This window comes from Astatotilapia calliptera, chromosome 22 (genome assembly GCF_964374335.1).
Source record: "Astatotilapia calliptera chromosome 22, fAstCal68.1, whole genome shotgun sequence".
Taxonomy (NCBI): domain Eukaryota; kingdom Metazoa; phylum Chordata; class Actinopteri; order Cichliformes; family Cichlidae; genus Astatotilapia; species Astatotilapia calliptera.
The window spans coordinates 9732577-9755300 of NC_137442.1; the positions used below are offsets into that span (position 1 = coordinate 9732577).

The 22724-nt window shown below is 42.9% G+C and overlaps 1 protein-coding gene across 1 annotated transcript; it reads right to left on the reverse strand.

The window, feature by feature from the left end:
* Positions 1 to 3535: 3535 nt before the first annotated feature.
* Positions 3536 to 19614, reverse strand: tmem170b (transmembrane protein 170B). Its single transcript, XM_026156867.2, has 3 exons — positions 18898 to 19614; positions 11036 to 11206; positions 3536 to 7347 (listed from the first exon to the last, which is right to left on the reverse strand). Exons 1-3 carry the CDS (start codon positions 19058 to 19060, stop codon positions 7217 to 7219), a joined length of 465 nt encoding a protein of 154 aa, XP_026012652.2. The 5' UTR covers positions 19061 to 19614; the 3' UTR covers positions 3536 to 7216.
* Positions 19615 to 22724: the final 3110 nt, after the last annotated feature.

Genomic DNA, 22724 nt, shown 5'->3' on the forward strand with positions numbered 1-22724 from the left:
GTTTAAGCAAGCTGTCTACATATCAGAAGGTTGGTGGTTCAATCCCTGCCTCCCTGTGCTTGCATGTTGGGCAACACGCTGAAACCCAAACCACAGTGTGCATGTGAACTGCATGAGCTAACCTTCTGGCCTTCATCCTACCTCTGTCTTAGAGGCAGGGTGACGAGCCCAGATCAAAGTATTGATGCTACTCCTCCACAGTAAAGGAAGACAGTCCAGGTGGTTTTGACACCTGACTAGGATGTTTCCTGGGTGTCTCTCTTGGAGGAGACACCCAGGTTCCCCAGGATAAATTGGAGGAAGTGGCTGGGAAGAGGGAGGTTTGGGCTTCTCTGTTCAGGATGTCAGATTGATGACCTGTCCACGTGTTCCCTTCTCGCTCTAAGGTAGATGGGAGAGGCTCCAGCCCCCCCCACGACCCTGTTAAGGACAAACGTCAAAGGCAAGATGATTTGTTCATCCAGTTTCTGACATTAAAGATATGAAACAACTTAAAGATAAAAAGGACAAGCTGTGTGCTGTGCCTCACCTGTGCATCCTTATTCATAGCCTGCCCTGTCCTCTGCAGAAACTGAGACATCCTTCAATACATGCACTGAGAGTGATTGAGATTGTGCTGGCAGGAGGAGACACAGAGGCACAGATATAAGAAAACTCCGGAAAATCTCGGTCCTGCCATACATGTGGATGTCACCTACCTGAACATCCTTGCACATGGTTTACTCGTCACAGCAAACAGGACCCAAAGGATCTGTTGCTAATGTCTTGCTCTCAGATACAAGAGGACAGAAGTCTTGCAAATTCCAAGCACTGACAGGCCAAAGGTGTTTTGGTGACATAAGGAAAATACGTTGCTGGTGGATGATCTTTGTACAGTTTCCAAAGAAATCCCAACCTGTCACATATTTTTGCAACAATTTATCAAAAGCTTGTATTTATGTGCTGTACCGGGTGACACGCTGTAATAATACATCGATGCATCAATTTCAGTGTGATTTAAGGTCAGTTAAGAGCATAAACATCATTGTTTCTGCTCCCGAGTTTACCAAACATCCATCAAACACTCATAAATACAACAGCTACATTCCCTGGCCTCTTATGAAACACTTCCTGCCTCCATAGCGGCCGCTGACTTCTTATCAGCTCACCTCAGCCTCTCTCTCCAATTGGTCGTTTCGGCTGATGAGTGGAAACCAAAGCCGCAGTCACAGGCTCTGTTCTCAGCCATTAAAGAATAAAATAACAAAAAACAAGGTGATAACAACTCGAGACCTTTGTCCTTTTGAGCCCACAAGAATGCTGACTAAATTCCATCACAGTTATTCACAGCCCTCCTCCTCCTCCTCTCCTCCTCGTCCCTGCAGAATTAATAATACATTACACTCAGCAGCAACGTGTGTGCAGTGGGCTGGATATGAAACCCAAAAAAGGGAAAGAAAACCTTGTTCAAGCCAAAGAGGAAAGCAGATCACACGGCTGGAACAGCAACCAAATGTCAAATCAGATATGAGAATGAGCAATTGTGTGTTGGAGTCACAGCCACAATCAAAATGTTTCAGGAGGCGATGCCCCCACCGTTACAATGAGGAGGCATCACGTACCGGAGGCTTTTTTTGGGTATCATACCAGCAAATGAAAACAGCCAACTTCCTCGAGTCCGTGCGGAGACAAAACATGACTTTACCTTCTCTAAAAATGGTTGCTGCGGGAGGGCACGTACAGCAGAGCCAGGGAACGCCGGGAGACGAGCACTGGGCGGAGGCGACGGGCAAAAGACACATTGGCGTTCACAAAGAACAAACAGTGATTGCACAGGAAGACATCTTTACGTTTACAGCTAATAATTAGCCCAACTAAATGTACCTGCATGTAAACATAGAAGACAGATTTCACAGAATATGAGCAATCAGCAAACATGTGGCAGGCCTACTGCCAACAATCACAACAACACAATGTAAAAAATAATGAGAGTTTAAATACATAACAGAGGCTCAAAGCTGCAGTGCAAGCATGTGCGATAACTGCTCAGTAAAGTGCACCATATTAATATGTTAAGTGCTTTTAGTGGTTAACAAAGCTAGAAAAATGCTGTGTCTGGCTTATTTTCTGTCATTAAAAAGGGTTTGAAATAATGAGGCGAGCACACGGGCAAGTAATCCCTATAAGCTTGACACAGTTTTTCTGATCGTGGCTCTTCATGATGTCAGTGAGAGCAGATACCCTTAATAAAGATTACTTTGAACTTCAAAAGGAGCTGAAACAGTTTGTTTCAGATGAAGGATGAACTGAGAGGCTGCACCAAGGGCCAGTTCTGGGACAAATGAGGATTATTAGTCCATGCTGCTCATATGGAAGTAATCCAAGAATAAAAACAGGGAGCTGGTCAGATTTAAAGAGTCATTTCTGATCCTTGTATATGTAAAAAGAAGAAATATTGCTCAAATTTAAATTTAAATTAAGTAAATCCAATAAAACTGTTAAAGAAAACTACAACTTTTATCACTTTTAGGTAGATTAAAAGGCACAGTCACCATTGTTAGTGATCTTAAACACTAAATTGTACAGCCTTTAAAAAGCCCATAAAGTCAGGTCTATTAAGCATTTGGACAATAATATGGTCTTTATATGCTGATATGCTTATTTTGGCTTCTCAGCTGAATGATGGCCTCCCGCTCTTGGACCTCATACTGAATGCACTTAGAACAACACTTGGAATCAACTCCAAAGCTTTTATCTGGTTAGTTTCATGGCCAGCCTCACCTGGGCACGAAACTGCCTGTTGTCCATTACTTTTGAACTTCTGAAAACGTCAGACTGTGGACAAAAATGACTGTAATGCTTCTACGGTTCACTTTTGTTAAACCCCTTGAATTAAAGCTGAAAGTCTTGATTTCAAATCAACTGAGGTGGTGCTCAAAAGAAAAAAAAGTGCCACCACTCAAATGCTTCTGGACCTGACTGTTCATCTCCATCAAAAGTATCCAAAAGACTAATTTTTTTCTGCTGAATCTACACTTTAAAAACCTTCCTCTTATTTTCTAACCACATACAGTATAAAAGACAGACACAGCCACCATAATGTAACTCACTAGCTGGTGAAGGCCTGATGAAGGACTGCTCACTTGTTAATGATCCTCCTTTCTCACTCAGTGACCAATAATTTACTAAATTAACTTCATTTTTTATTCAGTATGACCTGAAATTATTGACTGAGCCCACAGGAAAGAGTTTCAATGAGGTCACAGAACCAGAGAGCAGAGGGCCGCTTTCCCCGCTGACTCTTCCACACCCAGCAGAGTCGCCCCCTGCTGGCCATCAGTTTACCCAAAGAAGGCGTAGGTTTCCTGGCTATTATGAAAACATATAACGGGGTTGCAGTTAAGACAAATCACACTGATGATGTAGAGGTATCAAAAACTGATGCATTAAATATGATACACATATCATAACATTATCACCAGGTTCCTCCGCACTCCTCCTGTTTGTGCTGTGAGACGAAGACGATCCATAAAGAGCAGAAACAACACTCCTGAGCTTTTTATGCTGCAAAAGATTTTTATTTCAACCGCCTGCTGAGTATGTACAGGAGAACAGTTTGTACATAAATAGGCAATAGTTATAAATATCAGCAGTTTGGCTGGTACAAAATTAAAAAAGAAGATATTGTACATTATCTACAGGAGAAGTGCCACTTTGGGTTTTATGTACAGCTTTGTCTCTGGGTGGATTGTCCATGTTAGTCCATTCACATGTTACCTGAGCTGCGTTGCACATGCAGCCACAGCGGCGGGTACACAGTATGTGTTCGGGGTTGGGAAGAGAGGGGGGCGGGATTTGTGGCATTTGGGCAACAGCAGACTTGAGGTGGTGGCTGTGTTGGTACGAATGGTGGGTGCAGCTTCTATCATAAGCCTATTGAAAGAGACAGGATTATTGAGCTGGGTGTCTTCCTGCAGCGTGATGGCGTTACTTTTTTAAAAGTCTAGAGGGGATTATTAGTTGCTGGGTGTCTCCTTTAGATATTACAACGCACACTCACGGTCACACGGCTCAATCACAGAACCTGGAGCGGAAAAACACACACATATATCCGTCATGACCAGTAATGGCACCGGGTGCGAATGCTATTCAGCGGTTAGTTTGTTTATGAAGCACACTGCGGCTATGTACAGCTCTGGATGTGCAGATCTGACAGCATCGAGTCCATTCTTGCAGTTTTAATCGCCACATAAAAAAAACCACTTTATGTAAAGACAGTAAAACTGCTGTCACTTGTAGTAGGTCCTCACACCCCTTCTCCGACCACCAGCGCAATGAAAGAAAACACATGGAAATCCTTTTATTCTAGTCACAAGCACGACTGCTCAGACCGACACCGAACACGGCGACAACGATGCTCATCAGTCTCCTGTGAGCCGCATACGAACATGCACAAAGTGCCCGCAGAAACAGATTTCACCGACAGCAGGTGAGTCACGATTGGTCCCTGAAGGCTGAGCTTACACATTCAAACGGGCGGTGCAGACCACGTGCAGAGCAACCCAGTGGTACAGGGGGAAAATAAACAGGGGGAGGGGCTTCAGGTCATTTACCTTTTTTTTTGTTCAATATTTCCAAACCCCACAATCATCTCACAGGCATTCAGGCTCCTGCTGCTACTTCATTCCAGTGCAATATCGCCCTCTTGTGTGCTGAGCTGGTAGTGAAAGTAAACTGTTACATCATTACATAATTTACCTTCAGAGCCACAAAACCGCAAAAAAATAAAAGAAATAAAAATCAGCACGAGCATATTTTTGAATGTGCAAATGTCCCTAAAAAGTACATAAAACCACTAACTCTTTATGTTGACGTCAGTAAGATGAGAAAACGGGATGAGTAAAGCTAGACTGTGAGCGATACTTTGGTATTTCGACCTCCTGGGTGAAGGTTTGGGCAAAGTTGAACTTTCTTCGGCACCGCCTGTGTCTGGCATCTACATACAGTAACTTCGAGCACAGTCTTCACATTATTTTGTTTTTTCCAAAGCATCATCTTCATCATCATAATCTGTGTCTGCGTGTGTATAGCATCGGGTCAATGCACACTGATCTAAAACAAGGCAGATTAAAGTCAGTGCAACGTGCAAAGTTAAACTTAAGGAGCATGGGTTCATAAACAAAACAATAAAGAAAAAAGTAGGCATAGAATAAAAGAAGAAGAAGAAGAAGAAGAAAATAAATCAGAGCAGCACAATCTGTGACCTTCTCCGGGGAGGGAAGGATGGCTTTCCACGGGGAGTTTATACTGAAACAGTGCAGACATAAGCAGCACTACGGTGAGCCGAGGAGGACCGGGGCTCCAGAAAATCTGCACCTGCAGGACTCACAGACTCACTCGGAGCGATTTCTCTGGGAATATGCTGATTCTCAAGCAGCAAAGTGACCCTTTTCAATGCTGACGCACCTTTACTTCTCTTACCCTGAATAAGGAAGAATTAATCTATAAAGAGCCAAACCAAATCACTCCCTATTACAGACGGCTCCTGTTTTGTTCAACAAACCGTTTATTAGCCTTCTTGCTAAAAGTTTTGATGATGCCCCTCTGATGTCTGTACCGTGAATATGAAGCTAAGGATGTTTTCAGTCAACAGGATGCCAATCAGGTGTATTTATTTAAACAAAGGGGATCTATCAAACACGTTAGAGCAGGGGTAGGGAACTCCAGGCCTCGAGAGCCGGTGTCCTGCAGGTTTTAGATGTGTCCTTGATCCAAAACAGCTGATTTAAGTGGCTAAATGACCTCCTCAATGTCTTGAAGTTCTCCAGAGGCCTGGTAATGAACTAATCATTTGATTCAGGTGTGTTGACCAACGGCTCTCGAGGCCTGGAGTTCCCTACCACTGCGTTAGAGGGACGTTAGAGGGTAAAATGTAAGAGGGGTGTCAAGGTTTGAGCCTGGCCCGCTGCCTCTCAGCAGGAAGGCGTGCGTGATCTGAACCTCAAAGAAGGATCAAAGAAAAATAAAGGTCATGTGTTGAAAATACAATCCCTGACCGAAGTAAGACCTGAAGCGAGGCGTTCACACGAGGAAACGCGTCGCAATCTCAGAGTCTGAACGCTCCTGTACGGAAGAATGGGCTAAAAACCCCTCCGAGTTGATGCGCAGGACTGATCGATGATTACAGGAACGCTTAGCTGCCTTTACTGCTGCTCATGGGCATACTGACAGCACAGGTACACCTACTTTTGCCTCACACACACTGGAAATACTGGATGATCAAATTTCCGTTTCTTTTCTCTAATCTGGTTCTTTTCCAACTTTTCGAATGAAAATATTTTTATTATTACAGCAAATTCCTGCAACTCGATTATCATTATGTCCTGTTATATTATGTTATGTTATATTGTTTAATAGAGATAAATCAGATGCAGGTAGATAACTTTACTGTCTCCCGGCTCCACCTTTGTTTACAGTAAAGACATCAGAGTGACATTGATCTCATCCTCTCTCTCTGTCTGTGGAAGAAAGCCAATAAACACACTCCCCAAACTACTCCTCTGACTCCGCTCAGAGTTGTTGTTGGCACGCTTTAAAATCGATCATCACATGCTGGTTTTCCTCTGCCACTTCGCCAACATTTACAAAGTGCAAAAATTCAAAGCTTCTTCCTGCTCGTGAGTCGGATGCTGCGGCTTTCGAGCCATCTCAGGAGAAGGAGCGAGAAGCTGTATGCAGGCCTAGAGGCGCGGCGGCGGTTCAATACTGATGAAGGTGTTTTACTGCTGATGGACACTGCTGTTCTTTTGTTTGTTTGCCGAACTTTTGTTCCGATCGCCAAAGATCATCAGCTCACGATTACAGGTCGCTGTTTAAAAAATAGATTTTTTTTCCTCCTCCCTCAAAAGTTCAACAGAAAGCCTTTGAGAGTCAGTCGGCCACCGAGGCTTGCTGTTTTCACAGAGAAGGCTTTTGGCACGAAGAAGTGGCATAACTCTGGAAACTCAGAAACATGGCTTTCAGGTCCAGAAGCTGAGGCCGAGCCTCTGCCCGGCGCTGCTGTCTGACACGATGACGACTTTCCTGCACAGTGCAGAGACGCTGGGGGGGGGCGCTCTACCCTGGATCCGGCCCTCAAAAGGTCCAGAGGACTTGTGCCTCATGTCCTTCCATAAAAGCAGGCCTAAAGTCTCTGCCCGGCTCGGTTTGCCCGCTTTCACCCCGTCATGGGTTTTCTTCACAGCGTGGCCAGGATCCGCGAGAAGGATATGACGACGGAGAGGGTGGTCTGGCCCACGCCGAGCACCAGCGCCTCCAGCGGTGCCATGCCTTTCCCCGCCACGCGGTAAACGCCCGCCACGGCCGCGCCTGAGGGAGATAAAAAAATTTAAAAGTCAATGCTAATACAAGATCTGGCAAAGAGAAAGACACACACACAGCTGCCTGTCACCATTAAACCCAACTGAACATCCACAGTCAGGGGATCAGCGGACAAACATGTCCCTCCTGGTCTCGCCCTTCTGTCAGTGATGGAGGAGCGTTCGTGCATGCCTCCTCGCAGCCACACTCTGAGCGGACTCGCTGCTCTTCCTGCAGCAGTTCTCACTGCACGCTGTCCGTCTAGTCGTGATTGAGACAAACAGCAGGAGAGGACGTTTCTCTAATCCAAGCACCAAAGCCGAGTGAGCTATTTTTAAACTGCTGGACTCGAAGGCCGAGAAAATCTAAACAAAGTTTACCAGTTAAAGCTACCAGCAGCGCTCCAGCGAATCCTCCCTTCATCAAGGTTATCATATTTACGGTGTGGAGGATGCAATCGCTGCTGCTTTTACAGAAAACAAAGTGATCACGTTACATTTTTCAGTAACAGTAATGTAACAGGTTACTGTGCTATACTCAGCAATTAGATTAGAGTTATATCATGTTGTTACATGCGTTACAAAAGGCTCTTCAGTAACCTGCACGTCAGGCGGATAGAAAGAAAAAATAATGTGTGGAGAAGGAAAACCAGTATTTCTAAAGTAGCATCACACTGGCTTTAAAGTCGGAGTGTTTCTCATCTTTGCTTTGTGTTTGTATTAAAAACTAAAAGAAAAATTGCACGTGTGTCCTGATTAAAAAGAGAAAGAGGTTGGTTTCTGTGTCTAAATCTTCAGCTTTTAGTATCAACAGGGGTTTAGTATTCAGGTCTTAAACATCAGTCTGGCACTGGAAGGTGCCCGGACCCATTGGCTGCAAACCAAGCCCAAAGGATCACGCCTCCTCCATTGTGCATGACAATAACATTTATTTGTGCTGCTGATATTATGCACTTTGCATTATTACCAAACATCTCCGATTTGGACTCATTTGTCTAAAGGACAATGTGCTTGTGGTTTGCTTAGTTGAAACACACGAAGCTGTGCCATCATGCAAACCTTCCAAACACAACATAAACTTAAACATGTAACATGTCAACTGAGGCCTGTAGACTCTAAACTGTAGCTCAAATCAGAGTCCTGGACATTTAATGTTATAGAAAAGGACTTTAAACAACTATTAAAGGCTGACATTTCCTCTGTGCTGCATGACCTTTCTTTTACTTCTACTCAGCTGCGACTGCTGCCTTTGCAGTCTCCACACACACACACACAAACACACACTCTGATTTTGTGCCGGGCTCGCGTACACATGGCTGGTGACGCTGTCAATAGTCTAGCTCACTCTGATTGCTACACATTAATAATAAAGCGGCTTTTCTATTTTTGGGGCACCAGCTCACATCTGTGACGGTGAGTGAGTCATCCACAGAGCCCTACGCTACGATAGACGCAGGTCTATTTACACACCCTGTGCTCTCACACTGATACAGTGAGGGGAAGGTAAAGGCAAATAAACAAAGCCTGGATATCAGCTTCACCTGCAGTGTTTAAAAAAATAATAAAGTGAATATTTTTGTGTTTCAAAAATATGATTTACGAATAAATTCTTTACAAATCCTACCATGTGGATTCATGGATTTTTTTTTCACATTCTGTCTCTCACAGTTGAAGTGTACCTCTGGTGCAAATTACTGACCTCTGTCATCATTTTAGGTCGGGGAACTTGCACAATCGGTGGCTGACTAAATACTTTTTTGCCCCACTGTATTGGATACAAAATACTGATATTTGTCCTAGCTCAAGATAACATATCACACCTGGTATAACAATGAAAACAAGTGCCAGTTATTAAAACGTGCAGACAGCGAACAGATTTCCTCACCGTTTTGATTCACAGTAGAAAATAAATGATTAACAATTCCTGATTTCTGCCTTTTTAGAGTATTTTAAGGTATTTTTACTTCACAGTCACCACAGATGTCATCATGTATTATAGATAACTATCTGCACCACTCTACTGTGTTATATTAAGTGTTAACAAAGAGAGATGAATTAGATGGCCTCAGACTAATTACCCCTGGTCTTCAAGGATCCGCTGCCCCTCATTTCTAATGCAGACTTGCAGGTATCATCATTAGTGCTGAAATGTGATACCCATGGACTCTGCAGGGAACGTGACCTGAGGTGCACTGGGACTTCTTACCTTCTTACCCTAATGGATCAGTCACACTAGAGTAAAAATAGGACAGCACCTTTTTTGCGACTAGAAAAAGGAAAAGAAAAATGTTTTGCTCTGAGTGAGTAGTTGCAGCGACCAACAGCTCCTGGCCTGAGGATGCATGCTTACTTTCCACCACTTTCAATCGACTGACTGCACCCCATCTAATCACAGACAGACTTCATCTTATTGCTGTTTTATTGCCGTCTTGACACATCAAATTGTCAGCTGCGTTCATTTTGGTTGTGTTCCATTCTCCAACCACTGTTTTTCCCTACTGTGACTGTAACAGCCTGTCGCTACTTCAGAATTTGTCTCAAAGCCGCCCAAACCTTAACACATTCACTTGGATGTAATGATGTAGCTCTTAGAATTGACTAAAGGAACTGACTGTTAACTTAAAGTGGGGTGGTGTCAAGAAATAAGACTGTATTTTGTTTTTTGTTTTTCCCCATTTGTTCTGAGGTTACTGCAGACATCTGATGAACAGCAACATGTAGAAAATCTGTAGATGCAGCTAAAAGTCTGCTTCAAGCAAAAGACTAAACACCCACATTTAAATCGTTTGAGCATTTGGAACAAAAAAAGGAAACACGCCAGACTTCTCCAAGCAGCTCAAAGACCAGGTAGGAGTGTAATTTGTTAACTTTATACTAGCATGTCACTGCTCATCCCCATACCACCCTAAACACGCCCAATCTCTGCTGATCTTGGCCAGGGTGGGCCTGGTTAGTACTTGGATGGGAGGCTGCCTAGCTGGGGGGGCAGTAACTGTAGCCCAGGAGGAAGCAAAGATGGGAAAGATACTGAACTTGTGCCCGTACAGAACATTACATCACTGGGATGGTTGGTTAAACTACTGACTGCTTAAGAGACAGAGTGAAAGTGGACAGTATATCCTTGATTTCTTAACATAAAACATTGTAATAGTCAGGTGAGGATTAGTTAGAGGTCTTTGTTACAGTGCATAGACGAATCTAACACTCAGTGGCGTGAATTTAAAAAAAAAATCTGAATAGGGATTTTACAAAATGTACCTTTAAATGTTCTTGTTGTTGTTGTTTGGAATATCTTCAAAGTTAGTGTTTAGGTCATTTGTGTGTGTGTGTGTGTGTGGTTGGTATTTTTTGGGTGCAAACTCTTCCTACCAGCGACAACAGTCCAGCCAATCACAAAAATGTTGTTAAATTAAATGAACCCTTATCGTGCCGACACGTTGAAGTTTCCTGGGCCACATAAACAAACAGGCAGGTAAACACAGAAGCAGATTAGTCTAAAAATCTTTCTCCTCCCTGTCTCTCTGTCAGCTTCTGTTTTCTTCTAGTTGACACGAGTTAACACACGGTCACCTCACCCAGCGCTCGCTCTGCCTTCCTGTCACCTCTCGTCTTCTTCTGGGTGCTGAACGCCGCACTCTGAGGTCGCTCTAAAAATAACCCGTCAGCAAGAAAACAAAAGGGGAAGTAAATGGGCTTACTAGTGATGACGCCTCCGGAGAGCGAGGCCAGGAAACCCACGCTGACCAGCACCAGGGTGATGAGGCGTCCCCGCTTGTGGCGCTGCAGCATGACTAACATGAGCAGCCCCACCGCCCCGTGGACGAAGAGCGAGGAGAAGAGACACCACAGGAAGACCCAGTACCACATCTCTGCAGGGAGAGAGAGCCAACAACACAGATCAGATACAGCCTGAAAGCACAGGATTTACCGCTTACATTAAAGGTGCTCTACGTACAATTTAACTAAAGCTTTCACCAGCAGGGGGCAGTGTGCTGAAATGTTTTCTCATCTAAATGCTTTTTTCTTTTACTTGCTGAATTAAGGTTAAACTGACCACCTGCACCATCTATTATATTATAGTATTATATAAAAGTACAGCCCAGCCTCAGAAGTTAAATATCAGGTAATATCTCTCGAACACAATGCGTAGTTGCTCCAGATATAGTATAAGTATAGCACATAGTAGTATAAGTATATACTACAGTACAGTATGATATAATGTCTTAGGGGTTCTTAATGTAACAACTGCAGCAAATAAATTATCGATTAGTTTCATAAATATTAATCAGACAATTACATTTTTTTTAGCCTGAACATCAAACATGGCAACAAATTAGAGAAATCACCGCTTGCACTGAAATAAATATTTTTACATTTTCACATTTTTTTATATTTACTGGTTAATAACAATGATGATGTATAATGATAGTTACTGCAAACATAAAGACTACATTTTTTCCTATTTGTTGGTTTACATCACCATTTTAAAATCAGTCAGCTGGCACATTAAAGTAACAACAATCCCCTATTCTAATATATATGACTTTAACAGAGTACTTTCATTTCTGGTGAAGCATGAAATTAAATATCGATCTGAGGAACAGAAGCAGCTTTCACTTACAAAATGAATTATGAATTGTTTACCAAAGAAACCATCCTGAAGCAGACTGGTCCCACCTTTTAATGTTTTTATGTGTTTCTGACCGTTTCACAGAGTATATATAAAAGTCGCCTCCTGCTGGTCTGTAAACAGAAAGCACGTTTAAGGCTTCGCTTTTCTTTTTCTATACTTTTACAATGCTTTTCCTTGTGTTGGAACACAACACAAGGAAAAGTTAACACAGTTGTATTGGGACTTCTGAATATTCCTTCCACCATCATGGAGCACAAACACAGATGGATGACCTCGACACCCACCGAGGACCAAATGTCAGTGAAATCTGCCTTCAGTGGATAAATCTGTAATGGTCTCTGTAAAACTCTGGCCAAAATAACATTTGAATTCTTAGTCAGAGTCTGTCTGTTGCACTTATTGATAAATTACAAGCTTGATTTAATCTAATTACGTTTTAAAGCAGTGATCATGTCCATCCTTGATGTACAGTGATTTGATTTGACATCACAATGATCAAAACAACGATACTGGGAAACGGTGATTTAAGCCCTTGTGATTTATTTTGCTTCCTTTATTTTAGTGAAATAGCTGCATTTACATATAAAGGTCAGCTTTGGGTTGCATAACGTCGATTACACATGAAACTTGAAACAGGACTTAAAGACAACAGGTTTGTAACAGAAAACCTGCTTTATAGATAAAAGCTGCTTATTTACTACTGCAACCTGAACACAGACAGAAGCAGGGGCTTAGTGGGATATCTGTACATCAGCTGCTTTAATTTTTTTTTAACCATCTCAATAAACTTTATCCTAGCTTTCAGCAACAACCTCAGGTTGTAAAAAAATATACAGTCAATAAATAAACAGCAAATACACAATAAAAATCAACAAATACAACTAATTAAATAAGGCCGTATTTGCATCAGGCTATCCTGCTCATCTAGACCTGAAAGAAAACAAGAATAAGCAGTTGTTTTAAAATGACTGAGCTGTACGTGGGAAGTTTGGTTGTTCCAAAAGTTAGGAGCTGCCACTACAAAGACTTTGTAGACTTTGCTTTTAAGCCTGGACTGGACTATCTGGTCAGAGGCTCCGAAAGTTCTGTTAAGTAAGGTGGCACCAAACCAATAAGGCTTTTAAAAACAAGTAAATTTTAAACTGGATCCTGATGGACAGGAAGACAGTGTAAGGAGGCCAGAAAAGGTGTGATCACCATGTTTCTTTCCTGTCTAAAGGCGAGCTGCTGCATTTCCTACAGCCTGCTGACAACGAAGTAACGACTGATCAGAGCCGACAAATAAAGAGCTACGAAAGTCTAAGAGAGGTAATAAAAGCGTGAGACTCTGTCTCAGAGTCATGCAGTGGTGGGAGGCAGGCCTTCACCTTACTGAGCCGCATTAGTGATAAGAAGCTCTTCTGAACAAAAGAGCTTCATGCAAACAAACGCCGATAATAAGTAATCCCGAGGGGGAAGACACAACTTATAATATTCCGTTCTAGTCTTGAAAAATTCACATTTACTGCTTATAAAGAGTGCTTCCAAGATGAAACACTGCAGCTCAGCCAAGATGCAGAGCTACAGCCGCTGCTGCACGTCTGTGAGGCGAGGGGAGGATTTCAATCTACAGCAGCCACCGTCTAAGTCAAGCCTCATCAAAGAGGCAGCCGACCGTGGCGATGGACCCGTGGCGGAGATGTATAAAACCGCTCAGAGCGACATTTCAGACAGCGAGCCCGACATGAAGCGGTAAATGGAAAATCTCGTCTGAAACAATAGCATACGGCCGCCTTTTGTGACCATCCTGACTGGAGATAAGCTTTCTGAAAAAAAAAATGTAATTGTAGAAACAAACGTCTGCAAACTAAAAATGCTGATAATCCCTAAAATGCCAGCAAAATCATCTAATTAGCTTCCACCAAACTCGACTGTTCTCCTAGAATACACATAATGCACCCTGCAGGGTCCAGACTGTGCTGCCGTTATAACGGACTCCACTGAAAATGAGAACAGTAAACAGCATTTAAAAATCACACTCTTCCTCCTCCTCCTCCTCCTCGTTCTCCCTGTCTTTCTGTGGCACAGGCCAGCTTTGTCTAAAAAGGCTCCGGCTTCATTGCACTTTGCCAGCGAGGGGCCTTTGGTTGAACCCCTGGCACCGTGGGAGCCAGAAGGAGCCAGCTGGCCGTGAGATAACTGAAGAAGAAAAGACACCAAGTGAGAAAGGATGACCCAGCCGAAGCATGGCAATGCTGTCTGTGTGTGGGCGCGATGCAAACAGGAAACGTGACATTATTTTGCAGTGTAAACATCACAACGCCCAATTCTATTACCAAGTATTTCTCAGAGCTCTGGGACACGAGGACCTCTTTAGCATATCCATTTAACCGAGCTCCTCCACAGTCCACTGAGTGCCTACATCTACTTATTGATCCGGCAGGCGAGCGCCGGGCCAGGCGGAGAGAGACGTGACAGCGGAGTAACACAATGGCTTTTTGTCTTAAATGACTGAGCACGCAGATCACGCTGCAGTGTATCCACTGCTGTCTTTCTGCAAGCATCCAGCAGCAGAGGAGAGAGTGATATCTGTGATGGGACCCAAGACATAAGAGAGACACACATACAGGAAGTACAGGGAGAGAGAGCCCCGCTTAACTGTAGCCCCCGACGACACGAAAGCTGATCAGGATTCAGCATCGTGTAGAGAGAGCCGGCCTTTAATGCAGGCTGGAAAAGATGAAACTCAAAGATCCTGGAGGAGGTTATGCAATGCTAACATCATCGCACACAGACTGTGATATCGCCCACTCGGTCTAAAGAACTACAGACATCCACAGGTTAAACAGACAATCACAAACACCATTAGTTTATGTGTAGTTAAGGGAATGAGTTGGTTAGCAGAAGTCTGAGAAAAAGAAAAGAAAAATGCGGAGTTCAACGTAACTAACGGTGAATGGCAGGTAAGCTGATTGGCCGCAAATGCTAGAAGTTTCTCCTCTAAACCTCACGGTTAGATTCAATATGTAAGGGTTCAGTGAGATCAACTTTGCCAAAAATTTCACAAATGGAGAGGACAGCTGGGATACTCTGTGTTTCTACTTACTGATAAAATAATCCGTATAGTCTTCCACCATCACTGATGGATGGAGCCTGACCCGGACACCTACTGAGGACCAAATGTCAGCGTGATCTCTCTTCTGTAACAGTAACCTGTCATGCTGGTCAGAATAATATTTAATAGCATAGCTGGAGGAAATCTGTTGCATTTCTTGATAAGTTACAAGCTCGATTTAGAGAGAAAATGGGTCGGGTGAAATGTTCAGTGGAGACACGAGGCTCGTTATTTATCTCAGCCGACTAAAATTATCCATGGCAGCTAATTTTTTTTGCATTGCAGCAGATGCTGGAAGGTGAGGTGCACATTTAGTTTCAGGGGACAGCAGGCAGCGCAGGTGGTCACGGCTATGAAGAAGCACCTATAGGGTGAGAAATGAGTGCAGTAAAGTGCTGTGTCATGTTCAGAGATAGGAGCGAACACAGGCTAAAACACAGTGAGAGCACAGTATTAACTTCTGCTAATCCGCAACTACAGGCCGAGGTCTTTGTCAGCACGGCGGCTTTAGAGCTCGCCTGTCAACAGGACAGAATTTTAAAAAAGCAGGGGCTCGTGTATTTGGTGCCTCGTCAGAGGTTGGAGTACACAGGCGGCTGCAGAACATGAACCATTCCCGTGTTGAAGCCGCAGCTTCTCGAAGCAGAAGGCTGCCGAGTTCACCTCTCAAGACGACGAAGGATGGGTTTGTCCAAACGTGGAGAGAGGGAGAGCCAGCCTGACACATCTGGCAGTGACTCTGTCCCGTGATGCAGAACAAGAAGAGGACTATGCTAATGTTGATTCCATTTCGGATGATGCTTCTTCTTTTTCGGAGAACCGAGCTACTATGACGTGATGTATCGTTAAACTGTACACATACACCACACAGAAAAGCATACCTGCTAATTAGTGCAAAGTAAAAGACCAATAAGATAATGCCACTGCAAATGCTCCAAAAGGCACCAACAGCACAAACATGGCAGTGGAGGTGAGGCCCAGCAGACTGTGATCAAATCCAGGTGCCTTGGGAACGCCTGTCACTCAAAGCGACCACGATCTTCACTTTAGCATCCAGATGCATAAATTTATTTACAAAAAGAAAGAAAGAAAAGAAAATTTAAGCCTGTGTTGATAGTTATGATGTGGGAAAACATCCACTGAGGCTGTAAAGATGCTTTTAATGCTTTAAAGTTTATTTTAACACAGGAGTCTATGGGGATTGACTTGTTTTAGGAGAAAGCCTCAAGTGGCCACTGGAGGAACTGCAGCTTTTGCCACTTCAGCATTGGTGCAATGTTTTTAAATCCTGAAGGTTGCTGCTTGGCATTCACACAAAGCTTTAACTCCTAATATAGCTGCATGTGCCCATACATAGACTCGATGCTTTTATCTGAACCTGCTAAACTCCACTATACCTTCTGTTTAGTTGTCTGCCAACTCCTGACAGAAATATCTGGACCTTTAACTGAGCAGCCAAGTTGCGCTTTCTGTTTTTGTGTGTATGTTTTACAGCTTCACCTGAGCTCTTTTTGCTTTTGTGTGCTTGTTTGCAAAGAGATAAAGGCTAAAGCAAACAGCTAAACACCAGACATGCTGAGCTAAAAAGCTGCAGATCAGGGAACGTGCAGAGTGAACACAACTGATTAGCTTTACACGAAGAACAGCTACACAACATGTTACTGTGTGAGATAATAAAATGACTTTTTAGCAATCTGATCACCGCGTAATCACAGCAGGCAAACAATTAAAACTAAGAAAGCCTTTTGACATTATTATTGTGAACTGATAATACAGGATTTCTGCAAGTCTATTACAAGTTCATTAACCCGCTGGGTGTCAATTAACCACCCCCCAAGTAGGCTAATGCATTGAATATTTTTCATTTTCTAAGACCAAAGCAGGTAAAAAAAAACAAAAAAAGGGATAAAAGCGCAAAATAAACATGATGTTGTATGAGTTTCCCTGTTTAACCGATATTCATACACTTATTTATTCTAATCAAGACAGGCTAAAGCACTCATTGCTGTAATAAATGAGGTTAAATACATTTCAGTGCCCTCCAGCTGGTAAATATCTATGCATATGCAATGCATTACGCTGGCGTCTCTCTGCTCTTCCTCCTTTCTCCTCATGAGCTGCACATGAGCAGCTCTGCTGTTCTGCCTGTGTCGCCACACAATTAGCAATCGGCAGATTAACAGCACCTGGTGCATGCTGGATTAAGAATTGGATATTTATCTGATCATCAGATTTCTAAAGTTACACACTCTGACATCGGAAAGGTCTGTGTGTAAATGGCACTTCCTTAAATGCATCTCAATCGTACCACAAATCCCACAGATAGATAATAAATGAGTGACAAGAACAGCATGTTTTTATTGACTGTGATTCATCAAAGTGAGACAATTTCAAAGTAGCTGTTCACATTTAAATATGTTCTTTTCACTGGTTTTCTGAAGTGAAACCGCCTGCTGCGCACGCCTCATAAACAGGAAGCACTCCCCAGGGGCACAGATAAAAGTTTATCTATCCGTTCAGGGCTCCCCAACTGTCCCCCCTGACCTTCTTTAATGTCTCAGGAGGTCGTTTTTCACCTGTCTGGGGGGTCAGGTGTGAGATTTGTGAACAGTATTCTGTAAAGCCCCGGGGCGTTAGCTCCTCACAGCTCTCTTCTCGCCGCTGCAGCTCAGATACCACAAACTTCTACATTGCACTGCAACTTCCTGCTGAGTCAGCGTGATCAACTGTGCCTTTTTTTCCCTTCCATCCCTGCATGATGTGTTTCTCAACACAGGATGTCAGCTGCATATTAGACAACCGGTCTGTGCCAAGCCAGCCATGACTACACGTCCGGCTCCTCACTTTGCAGAGTGAAATGCAAGAATTTCTATAATGTGCAACACACACGGTCCCCCGTCCACTTCCTCAAAAAAAGAAAAAAGAAAAGTGATGACAATGCTTTGAACAGCTGGCAAGTAATAATATTTCTTGCTGAGGAAGTTCATTCTGCTTGGAAAGAAGAGATAAAATGCCCACACATTGCTTTTTTGGTGCCCCGTGATCTGTTTTTGTGTCATAGGAACTTTCATGCATTTCTTCCACTTTTCTTAAACCTCCTTACAAATAAAAAAGGAGGAAGAAAGTCATCTTGTAAGCATTTTGTTTTGGTACAAAGCACATAATTGATGGCAGCAGCTCAATCATCTGTATCAACAAGTGACAGTTCAGCCATCAGCCCGCAGAGATGCCCTCATCTCGTATTTACAGCTGCATATTACCTTCAATATCAAAGCAGACATGCTCTGGCTCAACTGCATTCAAATAAAACAGGGAATAGAACTCAGCCTCACTACTTCTAGAGTCAGGACCATCCCAGACAGCATCCCTGCCCGCTAAGAGGACCCTCCCTCTAATTGCCCCTTTACTGAAAGACAAAGGAGGGGGAGGAGGCCACATTTACTACGCATTCACGAAGCAGACAGATTAATTAGCCGAATGTTGTCATTATTTTTCCTGACGGACTCCTGAATAAAAGAGTGAGATTTTGTTTTGTTTTGTTGATGTTGTGGTTCAGGCCCAGCATCACCAATAAAACACACCAGCTTGCAGAGACAGAGATGGGGAGGTGGGATGGAAAGGTGGCACACAGATGCCCCCTATGCATAACAGCAGCCATGCCCTTCCTGCTGGCTACAAGAAAAATGACCACATATATTTGAATGATATTTATATATATTCTTCTTTAAAAAGGAAGCTGCACATGCTGCTGGTGGTGATGACTTTTTCACTGAACACATTTAAAAAAAAAAAAAATGAAGCAGCAGAATAGCGGCACCTTTCATTCCGCATACCTGTGAAGTGGTGCAGCGCCGAGCCTTGCACCCAAAGGCTCAGCACTTGCTGCACCGACAGATTAAGAGAATAATCCTTGTTCGTTGTCATGTTTCCGCCGCCGCCGCCCGGGTTCGCACCCCTCTTTATCGTATAGCTGTACTTGGCTTTAAACGAAGGCATGGATGAGGAAACCGGGGTGGCATTTGGATGTGAGGCGGCTCTCCCCGGGGCGGCTCGCCTCTACCGGTGCCTCTGCTTCGGCTTGACGTCCGTCTCCGCTCCGGGAAGGGAAGGGTCGATGGCTGGTCGGTTCATCCTCGGTGGTGGTGTCGGTGGCGGGTGTACGGAGGCCATGACGAGGATGGCAGCGGGAGCTCGAGCAGAGAAACGCACGGTCGGCTCGTCCTACATCAGCTAGCCCTGCTACATAACCCTTAAAGGGCCAGCGGTCCTTTCCGTGCGAGGGGTTCACGGTGACACATCCCCGTGCTCGTGAAGCCGCTTTATGAATGAGGAACAAAGGACAGCACGGTGGCGTGTGCGCAGAAAGCGTGCGTAGTGGCCATGGCGGCTCGGGACGGCTACGAGGGGGACGGGGACGCTGTAACGTAATTACGACGCACTGTGACTAATATTAGGATATTAATAAAATACTAATAATAACAACAGCAATATTTTGACAAAAGCTAAATAAAAACTATCATTTTAGACGCTGTGGAAAGATTTAATGTTTTTATTTTAATTTTTATTTTACGTTATACAGTATTTGCCAGCAGAAAGCGAAAGAGTGGTTGCTAGGCAACGTAATAACGTTAGCTCTTGAACGAATAACCAAATCAATGCTAATGCTAAAGACTACTTTAACAGAGAATATATAAATAAATACCATATACACTAAAAGTATTATTTGTTGATTTCTTAATGTTTATTTTATTTCAACTGTTGTGATATTAAAATTAAGTCTACATTAAAATTAAATGACCTTAGAAGCAGCGTTGGTCATGACGTCAGTGGAAGGTGGCGCTTATTGGTCACCCCGAAACACCTGATATAAAAAAGTAATATGACAGGATGAAAGTAAGCAGAGGAATAGAGGGTATTAGTGGCAGGGTTATCTGGTAATATGAAGAAAGAACCCCTAAATGCTTAAATCTGATTTAGAGCTTTAACTTAGATGGAATAAAATATTCAGAAAACTCTGTGGCGAGCCAGTCTGACAAACCCAGTAAGACAGAAATCAGAGCAGGTGAAAGCTATTTTAAAAAGTGTGAACCTTTACATAATTTTTTTTATCCTCATCATCATCTCATATCAGATGTTTAAAAAAAAGAAGAAGATAACAGTGTGATATGGGGAGGCAGGGAGGGAACAAGGTGTTACGTAGACGCTGAATGTTCTGGCACATTTCTCTGAGGAGCGCAGTATTTTAAGACGAACTGGCCCAGTTCAGAGGTACGAGGGCGAGGAAGCGTCTGACATCTGACATCTTTTAAATCTGTAGATCTTTCTCTAAACGCAAACAGAGGGGGGAATAAACAGACAGCTGGATCACGAGGAGATTCGTGGAACAAAAGAAAATACAATTACGGGTACTGTTAAAGAACGTTCACTGTAGAGGAGACAGGAGGCAAGTTTAACACTTTATTTACACTTTCTTCCAAAACAGCAATCTTTTTGATACACATAAGTGTACTAGCTTAAATCAGTCTATATGTTTATTATGCATCCACAAATAAGGACAAGACTAAAACTCAAAATTAACAAGTCATAGCAGGCAATTTCAGCTGTGATTAGGTATGACGAAAGCACAGTAAGTCGTTTCATTTCAAATGAAGCCAAAATAAGTAGTCACATTACTTCTTTAAATCTAATCATGTCACATTTTTGGATATATTTGTTTTAAATGATGGTTTTTGAAAGGTAACAAGTTATCCTTTTGGTTCGCCGAGTCTGTACTATAGTGCACAGTGTACTATAAATTCACTTCTATGACCAGTGACAATAAAAGAACGCTTGCTTTTGCTGACTTTTGTATTGCCTGGGAGCTTTGGAGATGTCACCATAGTAAAGTGAAATTCACATTACATTCAGAGTCCAGCCAGAACTTCATACATCTGATACAGAAATTCCTCTACAACATGGCGATTTAACTGTAAAATTAATATGAATGATTCATATGAATTAATAGGAATGATCAGCAAACAGTTGGCAACGAGTTAATGCTGAGTCCCTACTGCAAAGAGATGTGCAACAATACAGACTGATGCAACAAGGCGGAGCTTGTCAGCAACAAATTTTCATTATTACCACCTAGAAGTTGCGTGCTATGTATTAGCCTTTAACCATTTGCTTACTGACTCAGACTTGCTGCAATATCTTGGCAATCTGTCTGCATTTCTAAGTTAGACAGTAATTAATTTCAATAATATTTAGTTTTATTTATACAGTGCTAAATCACAACAGTAGTTGCCTCAAGGCATTTTATATTGCAAGGTAAAGATTCTACAATAGTACCAAGAAAACAGAGAGAATCCCAACAATCATATGACGCCCTATGAGCAAGCTCTTTGGCAACGGTGGGAAGGAAAAACTCACTTTTAACAGGAAGAAACCTCCAGCAGAACTAAGGTCAGGGAGGGGGCCATTGCTGCAACCGGTGGGGTAAGAGGAGGAAGACAGGTCACAGAGTGATTGATATCAGTTGAAGTTGGACCACAATTGTTTGGAGACAGGTTGTCTCACACCAGACAACCTGTGCACTCCCAGTTGCAGTTGTACATGGTTGCACAAAAGTTGAGGGAGTTGCATGCTCAACCTGTAGGCAACCAACTGATTGCAGCAACTACTTGCAATTGGTCTCAGGCACCAATAAAGTCCAATGCAATATATATGTATATATATATATATATATATGTGTGTGTGTGTGTGTGGATGTTGGTTCTCAGCCTTTCAGTAATCAGATACACATTTGTTTAATTCAGTGCGATGCTAAGAAATATTTCTCTCCCTTTTAGAGACCGCCTGAGTGGATTACTACTGTTTGTGGAAATGTCAGCATTTTCCATCTGTGTAGCAGTTTTAGCCATCATACCACGAATAGTTTCACAAACAGCATCACTGTTTTAACCACGTTTGCTGGGTTGCCTCTGTGGGCACTCAGCAGATTGCTTTGTCCTGTCAGGTTTTCACAAGGTTGCATTATCTTTGCATTTCACTGCAACTATAGGCATGTTGTCTGGTAGAGAGTAAATTAAAATTTCTAAAACACAGCCAAGTGCTGTCCTGAATAGTGGATAATGGATTTCAGGGTAAATTGGTTTAAAAAAAACAGAACCAGTGATATGGTTGTGAATCATGTGTTTCTATCACAAATGTAAGAAGACGTTTCACCCGTATCCTGTATTTACACACTGAAATAAGATACATACAAAGTGTTGGTGAAATGCTTCTAGCACTTTTCTTCTTCCTTCCTCCATGTTTCATCACAGCTCTGTTGAAACCTTTTCTTACATCTCTTCCTGCCCTCGGGGCTTAAGATAGACTAACATGCTTAGGAAAAGGTTCAGAGAAGAAGAAAGAACAAAACACCAAACATTGTGGTTTTTCTTACATGGATCTATACATGGAAAATGAGCAAATCATGGAAAATCAAGCATTATGTTGTTAAATACATGCAATATAATCTACTAAAGAAATAAAGCGCTATTTTACTCTAGCACTGGGCTTTGGGAGAACGAGCAGACAAGACAGCAAAGACTCAGTGAGGACCTTGTGTGGTTTGCTAAGCAAATGTCAACCTCTGTTTCCACGGGATGCTTGACTTTTCAAACAACATCCACCACAA